Below are 19,562 nucleotides of genomic sequence, written 5' to 3'. Positions count from 1 at the left end.
TCTAACAATCGCTAGATAGTAAATATGGGAGGGCACGAATTTGCGAAAAAACGCTGCTCTTGCAAAGAGGGTAATCAGTTCGCAAATTAACCCACGATACTGAGGTTTTAAAAAGTTGATACCTTGGACAATCTAAGAGGGGGGGGGGAGGTGTTACTTAAGGGTTACAGTATAAACTATCGAAAAACTGAATTGAAAGCCATTTTTGAAGCTAGGAGTAGTTTGATATTTCTCTTCTGCAAACTCTTAAAACTTATTAGTCTGTCTTTAATGATGTTAAAGGGGGGAGGGGGAGGTTTAAAAAAAAATCAAAAATTTGGAGTCTTAAAAACACTAATTTAGGCAATCTTTGGTGAATTTATGAGAGATGGTTTTGGTGTTTTAACATGAAAAGATGACATTTTTTCTTCTGCTGGATCTTTTATTTCACTTTTTATTTTTTTTTTCGTTTTGTTTTATATTGTTTACCTTTCTTTTATTTATTTATTTTTTGACACTCTGGCTTCGATTTTTATAAAATTCTGCATGCATTTGTAAAAACAAAAAAATATTTTTGTAGAATCGCAAATGGTTTAGGTTTTACATTCTGTTCAAGTTTTTGGTATTTTGTTGTTTTCTTTATCAAGGAACTAACTCGTGTTTTGGTTGAAAGCTGTGATGTTTCTAGAAGTTTTGAAAGCTGAAAAAAAAATTAATAATAATAATAATCTTCTTTATTTATTTTTTTATCCTGATGTGTTTTGCTTAAAGATAAATTAATGCAGATTATAGTTTGCAAAAGATGTGTTAAATAATATCTGGGCAGGGGTGCCCGTTCCCCCCAAGTTCAATCCCCCCCCCTCCAAAATTTTTCCTCAACCCTCTTTTCCTTTTTTATTTTTAGCTCGTTTTTATTTTATTTTATTTATTTTTTTAATATTTTTTATTTACTTATTTATTTTTAATTATTATTTTATAAGAAACGTTCTTTGCTATGCCAATGACATATTCACAATTACTAAATAAATAAACGGATTAAAATAAATTAAATAATTTAAATTAAAATAAAGTTTGGCGATCATTTTTTGAGATTTGGCTACCATTTTGTGAGGATCTGGTAGCCATTGGCTACCAATTCAAAATTTGAGTTTTGAGGTATAGCATGGCAGCAATGTATGCTGGTGCCATGGAAGCACCTGAGCCTTTCTTCCGTGCAAAGAAGGGAAGCTATGCAAGAAATAAGCTACATTTTGTGCCGAAATGTATTCAAATATTCTGCTAAGATTGATAAAGTAGCAGATAAAATGTTGATAAGGTATCAAAGAGATTTTATCTGGAATAATTTTTAAACCTGCAGACAAATTTTATTTGTAAATAAATACATCATTTTCTGTCGTCAATCTGTTGCATATTTGATTATGAATATTAAATTTCATACATTTATTTGAATTATTTTTTGAAATATAAATATTAATATATAAAACTAGCTTTATTTTTGCTCCTAAACCTATGTTAGGAATCATTTTCACATGTTTTTGTTTGCTAGTTTTTGTTGAATAATGTTTTGTTTTGTCTTTATGATATTTTTTAGCTGCCACACTTTCTGCATATAAAGCTCAAAAGACATTTCCATCAGAGATGTGTTGTTTAGTTGTAGATTCTGGATTTTCTTTTACGCATTTTATTCCATACATAAAGGGAAAGAAACTTCGGAATTCAACCCGAAGGTAAGATATTGTGTTAGAAATATGAGGGAAAAATCTAAGTAATCTTTTGTCTATAGTAGTCATATAAGCACTTGAAATAAAATAAAATAGAAACGTACCAAGTACTCTACTCGGTAACTACTCAGTACTCAGCCAAATTTTGATCAGATACTCGGACAATACCGAGTAGTTGTAAAAAATTGGCTTTTGTTTAAGACAGATTTTACAATTAATAAAAAAGTGCAAGGATCATTCCACGTCAAATGGCCTAAATTAATAGTCGGCTGTGCCGTCATGTCTCCAATTTTGTCGATTATTTTTTTACAAATGGATAACTATGAGCAGAGTCCAAATTATTTTTTTAGATTTTTTGAATAAAAATTACGCTTTGGAGAATTTTTTTAAAAATTCGATTTTTGATCATTTTTTGGAGTCGCCGTTTTTGCATGAATTCAGAAAATCTATAATTTCTTTATATTTACCAATTAAGCTGAATTTGGTATCAATTTCAAGCTAATATTTTTCTCTTTTAGTGAGAATGACAGAAAGTATTCTATATGAACAGAGTTGGGTGTTTCCACTCTTTATCTAAAGTCAGTTTTTATGTTTTTTCAATTGGGAGATTAAATAAGTTATATTTCTGGAGTATCTACTATGATCTGTATCAATTTTTTTTTTTTTTTTGTACCATATTTAAATCATTCTCTTGCTATGTAAAAAAAAGTAAAAGGGTGTTTCTTGTTGTTTTGAAATAAAAAAAAAAGTTTGTTCTGCAGAAAATACAAGTTTTCTACTACTTTAAATCCCTTTTAAGCTTAAAAAAGACCAAAAACTTTTCAGAACAATTAATACTGAACTCCAAAAGGATTTGTATCAATAGTTAATTGCTAAAAAGTTGTTTACTTTGGAAAAGAATTGTGCAAAAACCTCTGTTTCAGATAAAGACGTTTTTCATCAATTTATATATATAAATTGACCTCCTTGTTGGTAAATGTTGACCTTCATTTCTTAGAATTATGGAAGGAATCAGAACCACTTATAAGGTACAAAAAAAAAATTAAGTGTTAAATCGCACAAATTTTTGAAAACTGCATACATACGAACTGGGCCCTTTTTCAATGCAAAAGAGATGAGCTTATGACAGTAAAAGTAATTTTTGTATTTCATTTCCCTTTTCAAGGTAAAAGTTAAAAGTTCATTCCATCATTTGATTGTTTCTTCCGCCTGAAATCCACAAAACTAAAAATTTGACTCTTTCAGACTTGATATAGGAGGAAAGGTTTTGACAAATCATTTGAAAGAAGTGATTTCATATCGTCATTTAAACGTCATGGATGAAACGTATGTTGTGAATCAAGTGAAAGAAGATGTTTGCTATGTTTCAAGTAATGTATATGAAGATGACAAAATAGCACGGTATGTTATCTCTTTTTTTTATTACTTTGCATGTATAACTTTATATTACATTGAAAAATACATCATCGAAACTAAGCTATACATTATTGCATACAGGACGGATTAATCATTTTGAGATTTAGAAATACATAAAGCATTCAGAGCTAAAGTATATCAGTATTATACTTCTGTTTGTAGTTTCTTTTCTGTTATTTTATCTGTGAAATGCATTTTTTGTAAAAAATGTTATGCTGATTGAAATAAAATGAATTGAATTAAGACCCATTTCGATTTGATCAACTTTTGCTCTGAATGCCTCATTTATAAACTTAACATTTTATAGCTTTGTACGTTTTAAATGAAACGTTCAGAGCTAAAGTGGATCAATTGGAAATAGACTTGATCTACCATACTTAGAACTAGTTGTATATGTTACTGAATTATCATTTCAAGATGTTTTAATTTAATCACTGCTGGTTAAAAAGTTTTATGAATAAACCAATAAAAATACCCGCCGTTGCCTGGGTCAGTAGTAATTTTGAGAAACAATTACTACTTTCATTCGTTTTCTGTTTTAACTGAAAGAACTCAAAACACACCACTTTGACGTGAATAAAAATCTAGCTTCTTCCTTACCCATAAAAGTAAAATAGCAATAAGTATAAAAAAGAAAATAGTATACAATTAGAAATGAAAGAACGATGTTTAAGCATTTAAAAATTTGAAGAATTTATAAAGTATGAAGTTAAGATTTATCGATTAATATATTTTTCCTTTTTTTGAACATAGTCCAATACTTTCTCCTTATGGCTACTGAAATACAAACGATTTTGAAAAATACAGTTGCCCGTAATCCCACTATACTTGCTTCAGTTATTTTGGGAAATTTCAATTATTGTGAGCTCTTGGTGCGATCTAAAATGTTACCAAATTTTTAGTAACCATTTTGGGATACCTTGGTTAATGCTCCCCCTCTCTACTTTGTAAAACTTTCTGTTATTAATTTTCATTGAGATATTGTCGCCAAATACTGAGATTTTTTGGTGACCATAAAATGATGCTAAGCATTTTCATCTGAAATGTCTCCGAAATAAAAAACAAAACTTGGCGAGTGTTTGAAATTGTTCACAAAGACAAATTAATAGAAGTTTTTGTGCTGTTTATGGGGATATTTCGATAATTGGGAATCTTGCGTGGTCATCTTATTTTTGGCTTAAGTAGTTTTATTTTGGTAACTCTACTGATTTATATCAACCCTTTGTAAATAGATATTTCTGTTCTCTTTGTTTAGATTTGCAATGAAAAATACCTCTCGTGCAGGCACTAGAGCCAAAAATTGGTGCCAATGAAGAAAGATTGCCAGATTCTCAATTATAGCAATATCCCCTGTTTATGGATTTGCCTAATTTAGTTAGTGGATTATTTTACATTGTAACAAAAGTTTTAAAGAGTCTTTTAACAGCAATATTTTGGTTACATGGTGAAAGCCGAGAAACATTATTACGTTGTCTTTGGCTTCAAAAACAGCGCCAGTTGAATAAATTGACTTACGTCATAATTGAATTGTTATAATTAATTATTGGTAACTGTTCTAATTACTATGAAATTAATATATATTTAGTAAATGATTTCCAAATGTATGTCTGATGCATAAACTCGTTTGTAAGTAATAAACTTACAGATATTTTGAAAAGACTTTCTTTCTCCCAAAATAGAAAAAAAATAGGCTTTTCTGCTTATATGTTAAAGCTCAATAGGTTTAAATATCTTATGTGATTGAGAAAGTCACTCATTACCATACAATCATTTTTTCGTGACCTGAATTTTTCAGGCTTGTGTAATTTTAGACTATAAACACTTTCTATTTTCTAAATGTTTCCAAAATCAATTGTCTTTTTACTTAGCACCCTTATTAATTATTGGCAGAGATGAGGATAAAAATCCTAATAATAAATTTCATGCTTGCTTCGGAGAAGCCTTGATCCAAAATTTTCATTATGATTACTCTGAATATTGCTGTTGTAAGGCAACAAATTTTTGTTACAATGGGTTTTATATTTAATCATTTAATGGGGAAATTGCCTGAAATATACTGTTTTCCATCACAACTTTTTTTAAACTAAGTTTTTAAAAAATTAATTATTGCCTATGTTGCTTCCTGAGAATGTAGCTATCTATGGTGGGAAAATGGTTAAAATCGGTCCAGTAGTTTTGAAAACTACCCCAGACATCCTTAAATACAGAAGTAGCCATTTATGTATATAGATTATTGGGGCAGGAAAATCACTTTTTTAAAACTTAGCTCAAACAGTGAATATTCATTCATTTAGCATGATGGGCAAAACAAATTGAAAAGTATGTCTAACAAACTTTAGCAGAACTTCTTTTATGACACAAACTCTGAAGAAAAATTTTACTTTTACAGTGAAAGCTGATATTATACTGCAAGAATATGAAACCGTTATATGATTTATTTATTTTTTAACTTTTCTTTATCTTATTTTAAATGTTTGACTTGTCAATAATTTTTGCCAAATTAATTATGTTTATTCCAACTTTTATAGGTTGAAAAATGAAAGTAATACAATAATTCGAGATTATGTGCTACCTGATTACACTGTTATTAAAAGAGGCTATGTGAGGCCACCGGAAGAAACGAATGGCCGTGCAAAGGATAACGAACAAGTACTTCAAAACTCACTCGATTGCTCTTTCTGTTGTCATATGTTACTGTAAAAATAAACATTAAATTGCACATGGAAACTTAATGAATTGCATATGGTTGATATAAACGTATCAAGGTGCCGAGTTTCATGTACTTGTGCCACAAAGATCACATTTTCAGAACAGAATTTCTAAATTTGGAAAATAAGTAGTTGATTGGGGTGGGAAATTTTAGCTTTTGTACTTTGTTTTTATACTTTCAAACAAATTATCAGTATTTTTTTTGTTTTCCATTGCAGCTTTTTTTTTTCTTTTGTTAAATAATTATTATCCATATAAAAATAATGAAATTTTGTTACAACAAATACCAATATAAGGAAACATCCATTTCAACGAAATAAGTTTTTAGTTCTGCTTTAATTTTCATCACGTTATTTGAATTTCATTGCACTGAAATTCCGGTTACAACAAACAAAATTTACAATCCCTTGAAGTTCTTTGTAACGGGATTTCACTGTACAATATTTTTACATGGTCCAAGGTTAATAACTTAAAACTTAATAACCTTAACTGTTGTACAGATGACTTGCCCACTAGTATTTTTGGAATCATCACAATAAGTAAATATTGACAAATTAAATAATGGAAAGCAATGGTGCTCCCAACCTACAGCCCATGGGCCACATATGGCCCATTGTTCAATTCAATATTACGAACCGAAGACTGTTCTGAAAAGTTCCAAAACAACCAATTATCTTCATTTTGTATTAAGGGTGATTGCAGCAAATTTGGAGCCAAATGGGCAGAAATGGGTTGCTAAAAGACACATGGAAATTTCATATTTCTGTATTTTCCTGCATATTATCCACAGATCCTAAAATCAGCCTGAAAAAGAAAAAAATCTTCGTATAATCTGCTGGGGCGTATAATCAGCGGATAATGCGATGCAAAAAAAAAAAAATATGTTTTGATTTAACTTGCAATTTTAGCAACTAATTTTAAAACGTGAAGAAGTAATAACTTTTAAGGTATATTCAAACCTAATTAAAAAAAAAAAAAAAAAAAAAAATTGGGTGTCAGTCACATTTGTTGTTAGAAGCTATTTTCATTAGCAAATTTGGTTACCCCTCAAAAAAGTCTCATTTTTTTAATTAAAAAGCCACATAAGGATTGAATAAGATTGAATTTATTAATTTAGACACTTGAATGTAACTTTAATGGAAAAGCCACTCACATACTATTGTATAAAGCTATTGTATATTTTATTTGTGCTTTCATTTCTTTATTGTTTTCAAAATTCTTAATGAGAGTTCCTTTTGCTTCCTTTCTTTGGCATTTTAGTTAATAAGAATGAATACAGAAAGATATATGATACCTGAAACGCTTTTTCATCCAGCTGATGTTAATCTCAATGAAATGGGCTTATCTGATTCCATACTTTATTGCATTTCAACTACACCTGAAGGTATGCATGTTCTTACATTTTACGTATATATATTTATATTAGCATATCTTCTTTTTAACTCAATCATTTGAATATATTCTGATCCTTTCAACTATTATGTGATAAAAAATTAATTCCTACAAATTTATATTATGTGTCAAAAATTTTAATCTGTATTGCAAAATTTTAACAAAATCATTTTAAAAATTACTATTTTATCAAGTATTTATTTTCATTTTTTAAACTTAAAGTAAAGAAAATTTTTAAAATATTTTAAAAACTGGGGTTTTATGAATTAATATTTTGTATTACTTTAAGTGTCAAAAAAAATTGCAAAAAATTATCAAAATGTTTCAAGTTTTATTTTACTTATTTATTAAACTTGACTGTTTATTTTTCTAGAAGTCCAGCCACATTTATACAAAAACATTGTTCTGACTGGAGGAAATGCATGTTTTCCTGGATTCAGAGACAGAGTGTAAGTTTTTTTTTTTTTTTAAATTAAAACAAACAATCATTATTTTGGCCTTCAAAGCCTTTAACAACCTTCCCCAAAGTGCATATCAACATTTTTTCCATATTATTTACCTTTGAATTATTATTTTGAACTTTTAAATATGTGCAGCAAATTAAAAAGAATAGTATGACAGGGTTTCAACTGCTCCCCACCTTGCAAAGTTGCTCCGCAATAATAATAGTGAAACTCTGCAAAAAAGATATCTTGCTCCGCATTTTCCGGACGAGCAGTTTCAAGCATGACAAAGTGTTTATTTTTACACTAGTGCTTAAAGAGATTATCAAAGTTTAAAAACAATTTTAGATAGGTGGTTTTAATTTTTCTATTGAATTTTATGCAAAATACCGCACTGCTCCGCAAAATTTCAAAATGCTCCTCAAAATCACCACAGATGCTAATCAAATTGTTTCCCCAAGGTTGGCAACACTGGTATGAAAACTTTCAGGCAGCAAGAAATAAATAGCTTTCATACCACTCAACAAAAACAATACTATAGACATAGTTAAGATTTTAAACTTTTCTTTTAATTTATAATAACTGCAATTTTTGTAGAATAAAAGAAAATATGACATGATCTAGAATTTGAATATAGACCACAAAAGCTGATTGTGGTCGAACGAATTGTAATTGAACGTTACGAATTGTAATATGTATGTATTTGTATTCACACACAACAAAAGAAAACAAGATATTCAACATTTCTAGAGTTCTTAATGTAGATTAGAATGAATGAACATTATTAGAATGTTCTGAAGGTTTTTCTTTTGGGAAAACCTTCAGATTTCTGTTTCAAAAACATTTTTTTTTATCACCTATTAAATAATAAAAAAAAATGTACAACTATGTAGCATTTGAACATTTACTTTCAGTGCCTCCCCCCTTTTTACTTTCTTCTATATCTAATATATAGAAGAAAGTATTGGATTCGGGCAAATTTTCGAATTTCGAATTTTGACGGATTCGAACGTTTTGAGGTGTGCTGAGTCCATTTCGACTATTTTTGGAAAATGTGTGTGTATGTGTGTCCATTAGGGTGGTCACAAAAAATCGATTTCCAAATTTATTCCGCGGCACCCCCCTAAAATGTGCCAATGGAATAAAAAACATGACTTGCAAAGTTTCAGCTCAATCCGATCATATTAACACGTGCCGCAAAAAGGCTAAAGTTACGAGAAACAGTGATTTTCAGCGAAAAAACGTAGTTTTTCTTCTTTAAAACCAAAACTTTTCATCCTAGAAATTTCGTTCTGGTCACATCTTATAGGAAATTTTGTTCTCGTGATGAGTTATCTTATTCAATTTTTAGACAAAATTTATAGAATGATACTTGGCATTTTTCAGGTCATGTCATGGAAGATATCATCATGAGGAATTTTTGTGCAAAGACCAAAAAGCATTACAATACTCAATTACATTTATTTGCTCTTTGCTGATTTTAATGTATCCATTAAAAAGGCTTCATTTGGAGGTACTTTAAAAATGAAATGCAACAAATTGCTGATTTAAAACAAATTAACTAAGCAGTTCAGAAGAGAAAGCAGAGTTAAAAAAATTACAAAAAAGAAAAGAAAAATTCTAATGCATTCTATTGTTTACACTGTTAAATTATGCATCATTATGTTATTACTTTTCGTTGAGAAGTTAAAGTGATAATGACTTTGATATGATAGATTTTGATGAATGTGGAAAAATATGCCTGCATTCGGACATAACTTGTAATAGAAACTGTCGTTCGTTAGAAATTAGTTTTACACCTGTTTTAGCTGTGCTATTGACAACCCTTAAACTGTTTACTATATTTTTAGCTTTAATATAATATTGGTTTTCTCACTATTCATCAAGATCAGTATTTAAAAACTTTGTATCCATTTCGAATCCATTTAAAAAAATTTATCTCTTAAAAAGTTTGAGGAGAAATGAAAAAATCTACTTCTTTATCCAATAAACTAAGCTTCCTTCAAATTGAGCTGTGCTTTTCTATCCCTATCATCACAATCCTCTTCATTATCTCCTACTTCGGACTTTAATTTTGCCACCTTCTTTGTTTTATCTCTTTTTTTCTCCCTAAAGTAAAAAGGGAAATGCAACCTTCTTTGAGTTCAGAGACTACAAATGGTTAATTATTTTAGGTAGTTCTGTACCTACATCATCTTCATAAATACTCTTGTATTGAACCAAAGATTTTACTAACTGTAGATCTTGGTTGGGGGCCAAAGCTGGATCGCAGACAATAAACCTTACTTCTCCATAAATATTGTTGATAAACAACCAAATATCTTCAATACCTTTTATCTTTAAATCGATTAAGGAAAGCTGATCGCTGAGAAGATATATTTTTTAAAGAGTATATGAAGCAGTGAGAAGCAAAGGAATGTAATTGACAAAATTAAAATTTTTGAGATAATCATTACAAATTATAGGGGAACATCTCCTCTGCTTAGGGGCAAGAGATTTTACTAGTAGCCTTGGTAGGTTCTGTTGTATAGCATGAGCTGGGAAAAAAGTTCAATGAAAGCCTACCTAGGATCTGCACTTTGAAGGCATTTTATAAGGAACTTTAAAAAGTTTACTTTACTAAAAGTTACTTACATCCCTTTGCTTCTCACTACGTCATATGGCCTTTGCCATCCATCTTGTGTGATGAATAGCGCCAGGTACTCGAAAAGTAACATTGTTTGGAGAAAGACTCCCTAAATAAGTTAAGCAAAGTGGAATGAACTTTTTATAGGCATCCCTAAACTGCTAATGTTTTCATTTCTCAAAAAGAAAGCTTGAAATTTCACCTGGATTGCTGATTTTGTTTTTAATTTTCTATACTTGCTTTGAATTGCTTCTTATCTATACCATTCATCCTGAAATTCTTGAAAAACATCTGTTTCAGGACTAGTGGATGTACCCATTTTGTAAATCAAAACTCCTTTCAAACCAACTTCTAAAATGTGGTAGCGACATGCTAAGTACAAAAACTTTTCCTGTAACAACTGTACTCACAAAATGCAAGTTTGTACTGCAGAAAGGAGCCATAAAATAACTGTCATTTTAACTAAAGCCCTAACAAGTCCTCGTCTAAGAACACAGGCTACTTTCCTGGGAAACGTAGTTTTTCCTTTCTCTGGGGGATGCGGGTGTAAAACCCTTACATGACTGGGATTTTTAAGCTAGTGTTTAGCGCTGACCACCGAGTAGGAAAGCAACGTTCCGTATTTATGACCTCTACAGCTAATTTCATTAGTTTTACATGCAGTTGTTTGTTTTAGCTTTCAGTTTTAGAGGCATGACTATAGTACAGTGAAATTCTGTTACAACGAACTTCGAATTTCAACCAGAAATTTTCATTGTAACGAGGTTTTAGTAGTTATGAAATTCAAGCAACGTAATGGAAATCAAATCGGAGCTGAAAATTTCTTTCGTTGAAACATATATTTCGTTGTAACGGGATTTTACTGCATATATTTCTGATAATATTGCTGTTTTTGCTCTGTTAGCTTAACTTTGTAAGGGGGTTACAACCATTAATTAAAAGAAGCAGTACAATTTATATTATATAATGATTCTTTCTTTTTACGCGACTTTGAGCATATTAGCTACGACCTGACTTGAAAAATACTGAATAATGTTCAATCAATTTTTTCAAGAATTTAGACGAAATTAGACTTAAAGAGAATAAAATTCCCTATAAATTGAGATCAGAACGAAATTTTTAGGATGAATAGTTTTGGTTTTACAGCTGAAAAACTACAATTTTTCGCTAAAAATTGCCATTTTTCGTAACTTTAGTCTCTTTGCGGCACATGTTAATATCATCAAAATGACTTGAAACTTTGCAAATCACATTTTCTAGTATATTGGCACATTTTAGGGGGATGCCGCAAAAGATTAGGTGAAAAAAGTTTTTCCCCATGTACCTTGTGACCACCCTAGTGTCCATGTGTGTGTCACGTCTGTGTGTGACCAGTTTTTTGTGGTCGTTCTACAGCAAAAACTACCACATGAAATCGAACGAAATTCGGTACACATATGTGCCGTTATGTGAACTTGTGCCCATTGGTTTTTGGCGCGAATTCCTCCAAGGGGGGTGGAGCAATGGGACGTTTTTTGAGTTACGCGTGCTTGCTATTCCTCAAGAAGTAGCTGGCGGAATCAAACAAAATTTGGTCCATATGTTGCCATTAATAGGAACAGGTGCTGATTCAATTTTGGTGTCGATAACTCAAACGGGGGTTGAGCCACAGAACGTTTTTTATCGTCAATTGTGACTGCTGTATCTCAAGAAATAATGAACGGAATGAAAGAAAAATTTATCGGCAAGTAGCCCTTAGTGGGTATAAGAGCTGATTTTATTTTGGTGTCAACAGCTAAAAAGAGGGTAGCGCAATCGCCCGTTGTTTTTTTCCTTTGTAAGTGCCCTATCTCAAGAAGTAATGCTACATTCTGGTTGAAATTTGGAATATAGTGAATCCATATGTAAACAGGGTTTGGTTCAATTTTGACGCCAATCGCTCCAAGAGGTGTTGATTTTTTTTTTTTTTTCGAATAAAAATAGCTTTATTAATGCGACAATAAGAGAGATAAATCGTAATAGATCGTCATCTGCATATTTCTCGTGATTTTAATTGGATGAAAATGATCGGAAATATTGTGTCAATGATTTAAAATTTTTAACTGTTGCTATCTTATGTTTGTTAACAAATAAAATATTTGTAATTAATTCAAGCAAGGCTTTTAAAATAACTTTCAATTTTCGCTCTTTGCTTTGCTTTTGCAGTAATTCAGACATTGGGATGGTCATCAAGTTTTTACATGTGTAATTTTGTTTTTGTTGGGAATATTGCTTCCTCGTCAAGCATGGGGAAGGATCAGAATTATAAGAAAGATATAGAAGAAAGTTTCGTGATGGCCACAACATACTAGTTTTTTTGAGCTTTGCCTATTCCTTGTGTCAATGGCCATTGCAAGTCGTTTTGCACAAGACAACTAGAACATTTCCGGGATTCTAGGTTGTACCAAGTCTCCATAATTGTATTTTGTATTGTAATAATTTATTGCATTACATATTTTATAATGTAAATGTTTTCCTCTGTATAAATCATATGATAAAATGGTTAAGCTTATTATCCTGTATTTTAGTTTGCAAACGCTAATGTATGTAAGCATCTGTACACATGAATGCACCTAAGTAACACTGCCAATTTCATAAAATTTTTCATTAGAAATTGTTCTCCAACAATTATTTGCTTACTCATCCATAATATTGTCAAAAACGCTGGGATATTTTGAGATATTTTTTAACAGTGGCATAACTTTCGTAGCATTTAGCAATCGGCAGCTCTGCTTAAGAAATTATTTTTCAAAATTATGCTTTAGACAATTAAAATAAAAAAAACATAGGTGCCAACCAATGGCGCCTGACTTTTATATCCTAACTTCAATTCCATGCTTGCTTTTGTATGAATTAATTGGCTACTCCATATTACAGAAATTATTTTGCATGGCTTTCATTTTCGTGTTTCTCACTTAGCTGTCGTAATTGCAAAAATTTAAGCCTCGAGAAATATGTAAAAAAAAATTTTTTTTCAACTTTTGGCTCAGTTTTCAGCACTTGAAATCACCAATATCTTCATTTTCGCGAAAATTATGGCTCGTGAAAATAAGTGCTTTTGCAGTACATAATGGATTGCTTAATGGGGTCGTTTCCAAAATTTTAAATGTATTTTTTTCTGAAAGAGCATGCTTAAAAAGATAAGATCTGACCATTTTTACGCTTCTGCACATGACCTCATGCCATATCTTAGAGCGCAATATTTAATTCTCTTTACTCATATGTAGTGGCAATGATATGGTTGATAGCAAGCGTAGAATGCAATTTTAATTTGCTTCTGAATTATCATAATCTGAAAATGCAGGAAACAGCTAGTGTCAACATTCAGGAGATGCGCCAAGGTACGTCATTTGTGACGTCATAAAGACACGCCTTATTTTCAAAATCAGACATTTAAAAAAATTAAGCATTTGGAAAATGAAAGTTTTTTTTCCTCGCTCCATGTTTTTCTTTTTTTTTTTGCTTTTCTATCAATTCAGTGACTAAAAGGAAACCCCATTGTAGTTTGGTGTTTTAGCTTTAGTTCTTCACCTGTAAGTAACTTTGAAATACACTTGAATTTAGAATACAAAGTAGCAGCATATGTATTTTTTTCTGAAAGAGCATGCTTAAAAAGATAAGATCTGACCATTTTTTACGATTCTGCACATGACCTCATGCCATATCTTAGAGCGCAATATTTAATTCTCTTTACTCATATGTAGTGGCCTGAAATAATGGTTCAAAAATATTTTTCAATTCTTACTTCAAGGTGTGTACCTTCCTAGAAAACATGGAAATATCAGGAAAATGTTTTGTACTGGAAATGTCAGGGAAAAGTCAGGAAAATTTACTTTTGTATGCAGAAAACCTGGATATGTTTTTTTTAAATTATAACCAGTTTCAAAGATTTGTTTCCCTTTTTTGCAGTTTAGTAAAATAAATTTGGTCAGAAATTCATGCAACTTGAAATTACTAACAGAGAACATTTCTTCCCTTAAAATAGTTCTTCAACTCCACCTTTTGTTCTTTAGTTTTGCACATTCCAGTTTCCCTTGGGAGTTCAGAAGTTTACACCCCCTAACAATGGTAGTTAGGTGGCTTCTGCAACTACTGATAAAAAACTGTTCAGTTTTCCCATCTCAGTTATAGATAAGCTCTCCAAAGTAAGGGTAAACTAGTTTATAGCTTATTATTCGATTTCAGTATTACTTAGGTGTTTGTGTAGTTCTTTATCTCTGTAGAGATGTGTTTGTTAATTTATGTTTAAATACTTTGGAACAATTCCTCTTGAAACAGAACCAAACAAACTAAAAATGTCATCAAAGAAAAATGTTTTACCACTAAAATTTTGTTTGATTCAGTGGATAGAGAGCTCAGCTGTTGCAACAAGGGCTTTAGACATTTTGCCACTTTTGAAAGTTTTTGTTCAAAAGGCAAGAGGTTGCTAATGTTGAACAAAATGCAAATACCTATGACAACTTTTGGAAGCAAAGTTGGATTTTTTATTTCGGTGGCATCAGAATTGCAAGGTTTTTAAAAAAGATTCCAGGTTCTTAAACCAATGCCCCCTTTCCTGTGTGAAGAGATGTATTTGATGCTTAAAACAATTTAATGAAGTGATTTCTTAAAAGTTCTAAGCTTCCCAAAAAAACAATAACTTAAAAGTCCCCCCCCCCCCCACCCTAAAAAAAATCTTTTTTAGGGATGGATGGATGTAATGGTTTAAAATTTACATTAAACAGTGATATAAATGCAATGTTTATAGAATGTCACATAAGCACAGCCAACCATTTAAAAAATAGTGAAAGTAGCTAAACTGACCTTTAAAAAAGCACCTGGAAATATTTTGTTTGGGGTTTGGAAAACCTGGAAAAGTCAGGCAAATTGAAAAAACTTCTATACCTCTATTATTTATGAAATTATAGAGGTTCCCCTAAATTCTTGTTGCCCTAAAAAAGCTTAAGCACAATTTTAATTTTAGAAATTTATAATTTTGTTAGGAATTATGGTATTTTGAACATAACATTAAAAACACTTTTATTGCCGTGTAATTTTTTTTTTTTGGGGGGGGGGGGGGAGACTCAGAAACCCAGTAAATGAACATGTTTAATCGGTAGGCAAGCAAAGTTTTCAAGTTTTATTTAGTATTTTATAAAACTAGAACTGTTCATTCACTGGTTGGAGTACTATATATAATGAACTGAAGTTATAAAAGATCTCTATAATTTATATTTTAGATATAATGATGTTCGTTCAAACGCACCACATCTATTCAATGTAAAAGTAACCTTGCCAGAAAAGTGAGTTTTTACTTATTATGTTTTTACATACTAATTTTTTATATAATAAATTGGTATATTTTGTAATTAATGTTATTTTACATAGCCCTGTCACATATGCGTGGGAAGGAGGAGCTATGCTTTCAAAAGATCCAGAGTTCTCAAAACTTATTGTTACTAGAAAGCAATTTGAAGAAAATGGTCTTTCATACTGTCACGAAAAATTTGATGTATAATATTTATTTACAATTAGTTTTCATTAAAATACATTATTTTATTTAGTTTGGCTCACTTTTTTTAACAGCATATACATTTTTCATACATTTTCATGTATTCTTTTTTTTATTGCTTAATATTCCAGAAGATATCACAAACAATGGGAAAACCATCCCATCTAAGAGTACTAAATGGAAATGAAAGAACTGTTTTATGGGGCACAAAATTCTTTTTCTTTCTCTTTTTTTTTTTTTTTTTTGAGCAATCACGATTGCTTATTGCTTTCATTTGACTGTTTTTGGCGTGCTATCATTTAATTTTCCCACCGCCAACCTCCACACCATCACTGTCGACCGGCTCCTCATGATGCTGCTCCTATAGCAAAAGCCGTCTCCAGGTTGCATCCATGTCCTACACACGCGCCATACATACACAACCTACACACGCACACATACACCTACGCATACATACAGACACCTACACATACACACAAAACATACACACAACTACCCACACACTTATGCCAGCACCCAGACACAAACACACATGCCTACACACACATACACATACGTGATTGCGAAAAACATAATTTGAATTCAAGATGTCAAAATTCAAATTAATTTTTTTTCTTTTATTTCTCTTTCTATCTCTCTAAGCTCATACTTTCAATTTCGTGCTTCTTAAACATTGATCCAAGGCAGTTACTGAAAGTTTAATCCATTTATTTTCTAAAATAAGGAATTTGAGAAAAAAAATTGAAAAAATGCAGACTTTGTTTTACTTGTTTCTCTCTCTCTCTCTCTTTTCATTTTTAGTGTCAAATTTTAATTTTTTGTTTCTTTTCTGGCTGCTTTCAAATTATCAATTTACTATTTTTCAGTTTTCTTTCTCCTATTTTCTTTACAGCACCTACATATTACCATGCAATCTTTTTGCTTCAATACTAGGAATTGAAAGTCTTGCTTTCAAAGTGTTTAGCACTAATTTCTAAAATGCATGTTGAAATTTTTACGTGTTATTTGCACTTAAACTTAAATTGTAAAAAGCTAACAATAAGTACTAAATTTTAGAAAAACTCAATGTATTTCAGAAAATTTCATTAGAATCCATTTGATTAAGATTAATTTCTCACACTTACGCTCTCACCTCATATCTTTCATCTTATTTTACATTCTTAGATATCAGCAGTATTTAATTATAAAATACAGTCTTTTCCAATGACTCATTTTGTGTAATTATTTCTTTAAAAAGCATGGTATTTGTAAATAAAGCACGCTGTTTTTGAAGGGTTTAAGTATTTTTCATCAAAATAATGATTAAAACTCAGTGGATATTTGTTTCTCTGCTTGTATGTCAATAGAAAATAGAAACTTCAAATAACAAAACATCAAGTCAAAAAAAAAATATATTTATTTATAAAAAAAATTTGCATATGTACATATATTACATTGTGATGATGTATAAATATAGATTGGAAACAAGATGAATGCTTAATATAATCAACAAAATGCATAATCTGTATGAGATTTTAAAAGTATCACTGGTGCTGAAAAAGTGAAAAATAACATAAGAATTGAAAATGATAATGTGATTTATTAATGAATTAATATTCATTTATGGAAGAGTAAAATGATTCTTTTTTGCACTTCTCTTTTAACTTTTTTTTATGACTCACTCGTTTATTATTTCCGGAACACAAATGCAGCACAAGGGCACAAATAGTAAATGGCCCTCTCCCCCTCAAATGATTATTTTTTTCTCTTTGAAGATAATTGTCTTTGGTCTTTATTAATTTCAAAATATCAGTTCTCTAAATGTTTCCCACACTCCCATCCCAAAAAATACTATTCCCTTCTTACAGAGAATTTTCATATGTAGGAAAATAAGATTGATTTACCTGATAGGAAATTGAAGAGTAAAAATAAAAGTTTTTGGTGTGAGTTATATCTTATTTTTTCATATTTTACATGTACATAACATATATTATTGCATTCTGATTATTACTGATTTATGCAATTTATACAATTGTTACTAAAAAATTCATTTTTAATAAGACTTAGCAATAAAATAATTGTTGTAAGTAATTACATTATTTAATTATGTAGAATTCATGAAAACCATTTGATTTTCATTTTGAAATTTCATATCCTATTTAAAGTTACTTACTACAACAGTTAAGATTTATTTCATTTTCAAAATAAATTGAATTTTTTCTTAAGACTGTTTAGCATTATAATTTTTTATGTTCAAGAGCTTAACTTTAGGGTTTTATTTTTTGTTGGTTTTTTAATATCTTTTATTATTATTATTATTATTAAGGTATGCTGTTTCTAAATTAGTATGATAATACAAAGTGTCTTTTTTTTCCCTTTGCTGAAAAATTGCTTGAAAATGCGACTTTCAGCATTTACTTCCCTTGAGTAAGACAATTATTTTTATATCATAATTTCAACTTATGACTATTCAAAAGGCTAAACTGACATAATATACTATAAATTGAAATCTCTGTGTAATAAATGAGTTCTAAGTTTTTTATTTAAACCGTAATTAAATTTAAAAAGTTGATAATTTATTTTATAACTGTAATGTTAGGCTTCAAATGGAATGTTCTTTTTAGTTCATGGCTTTTCATTTTATTTATTTTTATGCATTGTTCAAAATCAAAGAGATTGATTCATATATGATGAATATTGCAAACAAAATGATTCTTAATCATAAAATATAATTTATAAAATTTCATTGGAATAAATAAATATCAAACACACAATAACTCAAATGAAAGACTAGAAATAAACATAAAATATGCTGTACAATCTCAACATGTAAAATGCTTATACTATAAAATAATAATAGTTTTAAATTTTTCTGTCAATACTGTTGAACAACATAAGACGAGATCTTTCTAATAATGAACTATGCAAAAATCACTTATGTGCAACAGGCTGAATAAAATAGTTTACCAATATCAACAACTATACATAACATATTTCACAACACTTGTTGATTTTTTTTTAATTTTGTTTTCATTTCTGTTGAAAGTGAGAAATAAGTTTTACCTGTCCTTTACTAATTTTGTATTTTTTAAGGGTGTATTACAGAGCTCCCTCCAAAGATTTCAAATTGAAAGTAAATTAGCCAAAATTTTAAAAGTGTTAGCCAAACACTTATTTTGGCAACTTTCAACTATTTTTCTTTTGAAAACTTCAGAGAACAAAGTAGAATTGTATTAAATGTTAAGTGCACACACTAATATTTCAATGATGCAGCATACACTTAAGTTAAAAGACAGCGATTTGGTAAGAGACTTATTTTGAATAAGTTTCTGTGTGCCAATATTTTTGCCAAATCAGACTTTGTTTCACCAAATTTATGATTTTATTGCATTTGGCTCAGCAGCAAATACTTAAGAGGGAGCTCTGTATTGAATAAAATTGATTTCTTTTTTGGTTTTCTTCAGACCAGTTTTGGAATAATGGTTTCATAGGAGTTATGCAAAAAGTGAATTGCATAAATATATTTTAATAAAAAAGACACGTTTACTAATAACGTGAAAGGTATTTCTTCTACTATATGGTGTTAATCAATAACATAATTTAATTATGTAAAGATAATGAAATTTTAAATAAACCAAAAGTATGTCATAAGATTATGAAAAAGAAGCCAAATTGTGCTCCAAGTTAATGGTAAAAAGGAACAACTTTTTTTCTCAACTTTCAACATAACTTACATACGTGTAACTACAATTTAATTTGGTATAAAATTCTCATGAAACAAAATAGCA

At 29.9% G+C, this 19,562-nt stretch overlaps 1 protein-coding gene across 1 annotated transcript in view; it reads left to right on the top strand.

Annotated features, from left to right (window-relative positions):
• Window positions 1-15,846, top strand: part of LOC129222292 (actin-related protein 6-like) — a 41,890-nt gene extending 26,044 nt beyond the window's left edge. Inside the window, exons 5-11 of the mRNA XM_054856778.1 lie at window positions 1,571-1,706; window positions 2,946-3,101; window positions 5,645-5,765; window positions 7,086-7,209; window positions 7,591-7,666; window positions 15,524-15,586; window positions 15,672-15,846. Coding sequence (XP_054712753.1) covers window positions 1,571-1,706; window positions 2,946-3,101; window positions 5,645-5,765; window positions 7,086-7,209; window positions 7,591-7,666; window positions 15,524-15,586; window positions 15,672-15,801 — 806 coding nt within the window. The 3' untranslated portion in view covers window positions 15,802-15,846. The remainder of the gene's footprint in view (window positions 1-1,570; window positions 1,707-2,945; window positions 3,102-5,644; window positions 5,766-7,085; window positions 7,210-7,590; window positions 7,667-15,523; window positions 15,587-15,671) is intronic.
• Window positions 15,847-19,562: the final 3,716 nt, after the last annotated feature.

Source organism: Uloborus diversus, chromosome 5 (assembly GCF_026930045.1).
Source record: "Uloborus diversus isolate 005 chromosome 5, Udiv.v.3.1, whole genome shotgun sequence".
In the NCBI taxonomy this organism is placed as follows: Eukaryota; Metazoa; Arthropoda; class Arachnida; order Araneae; family Uloboridae; genus Uloborus; species Uloborus diversus.
The sequence above is the reverse complement of the archived record's forward strand: the minus strand, read 5'-3'. Positions and strand labels throughout refer to the sequence as shown.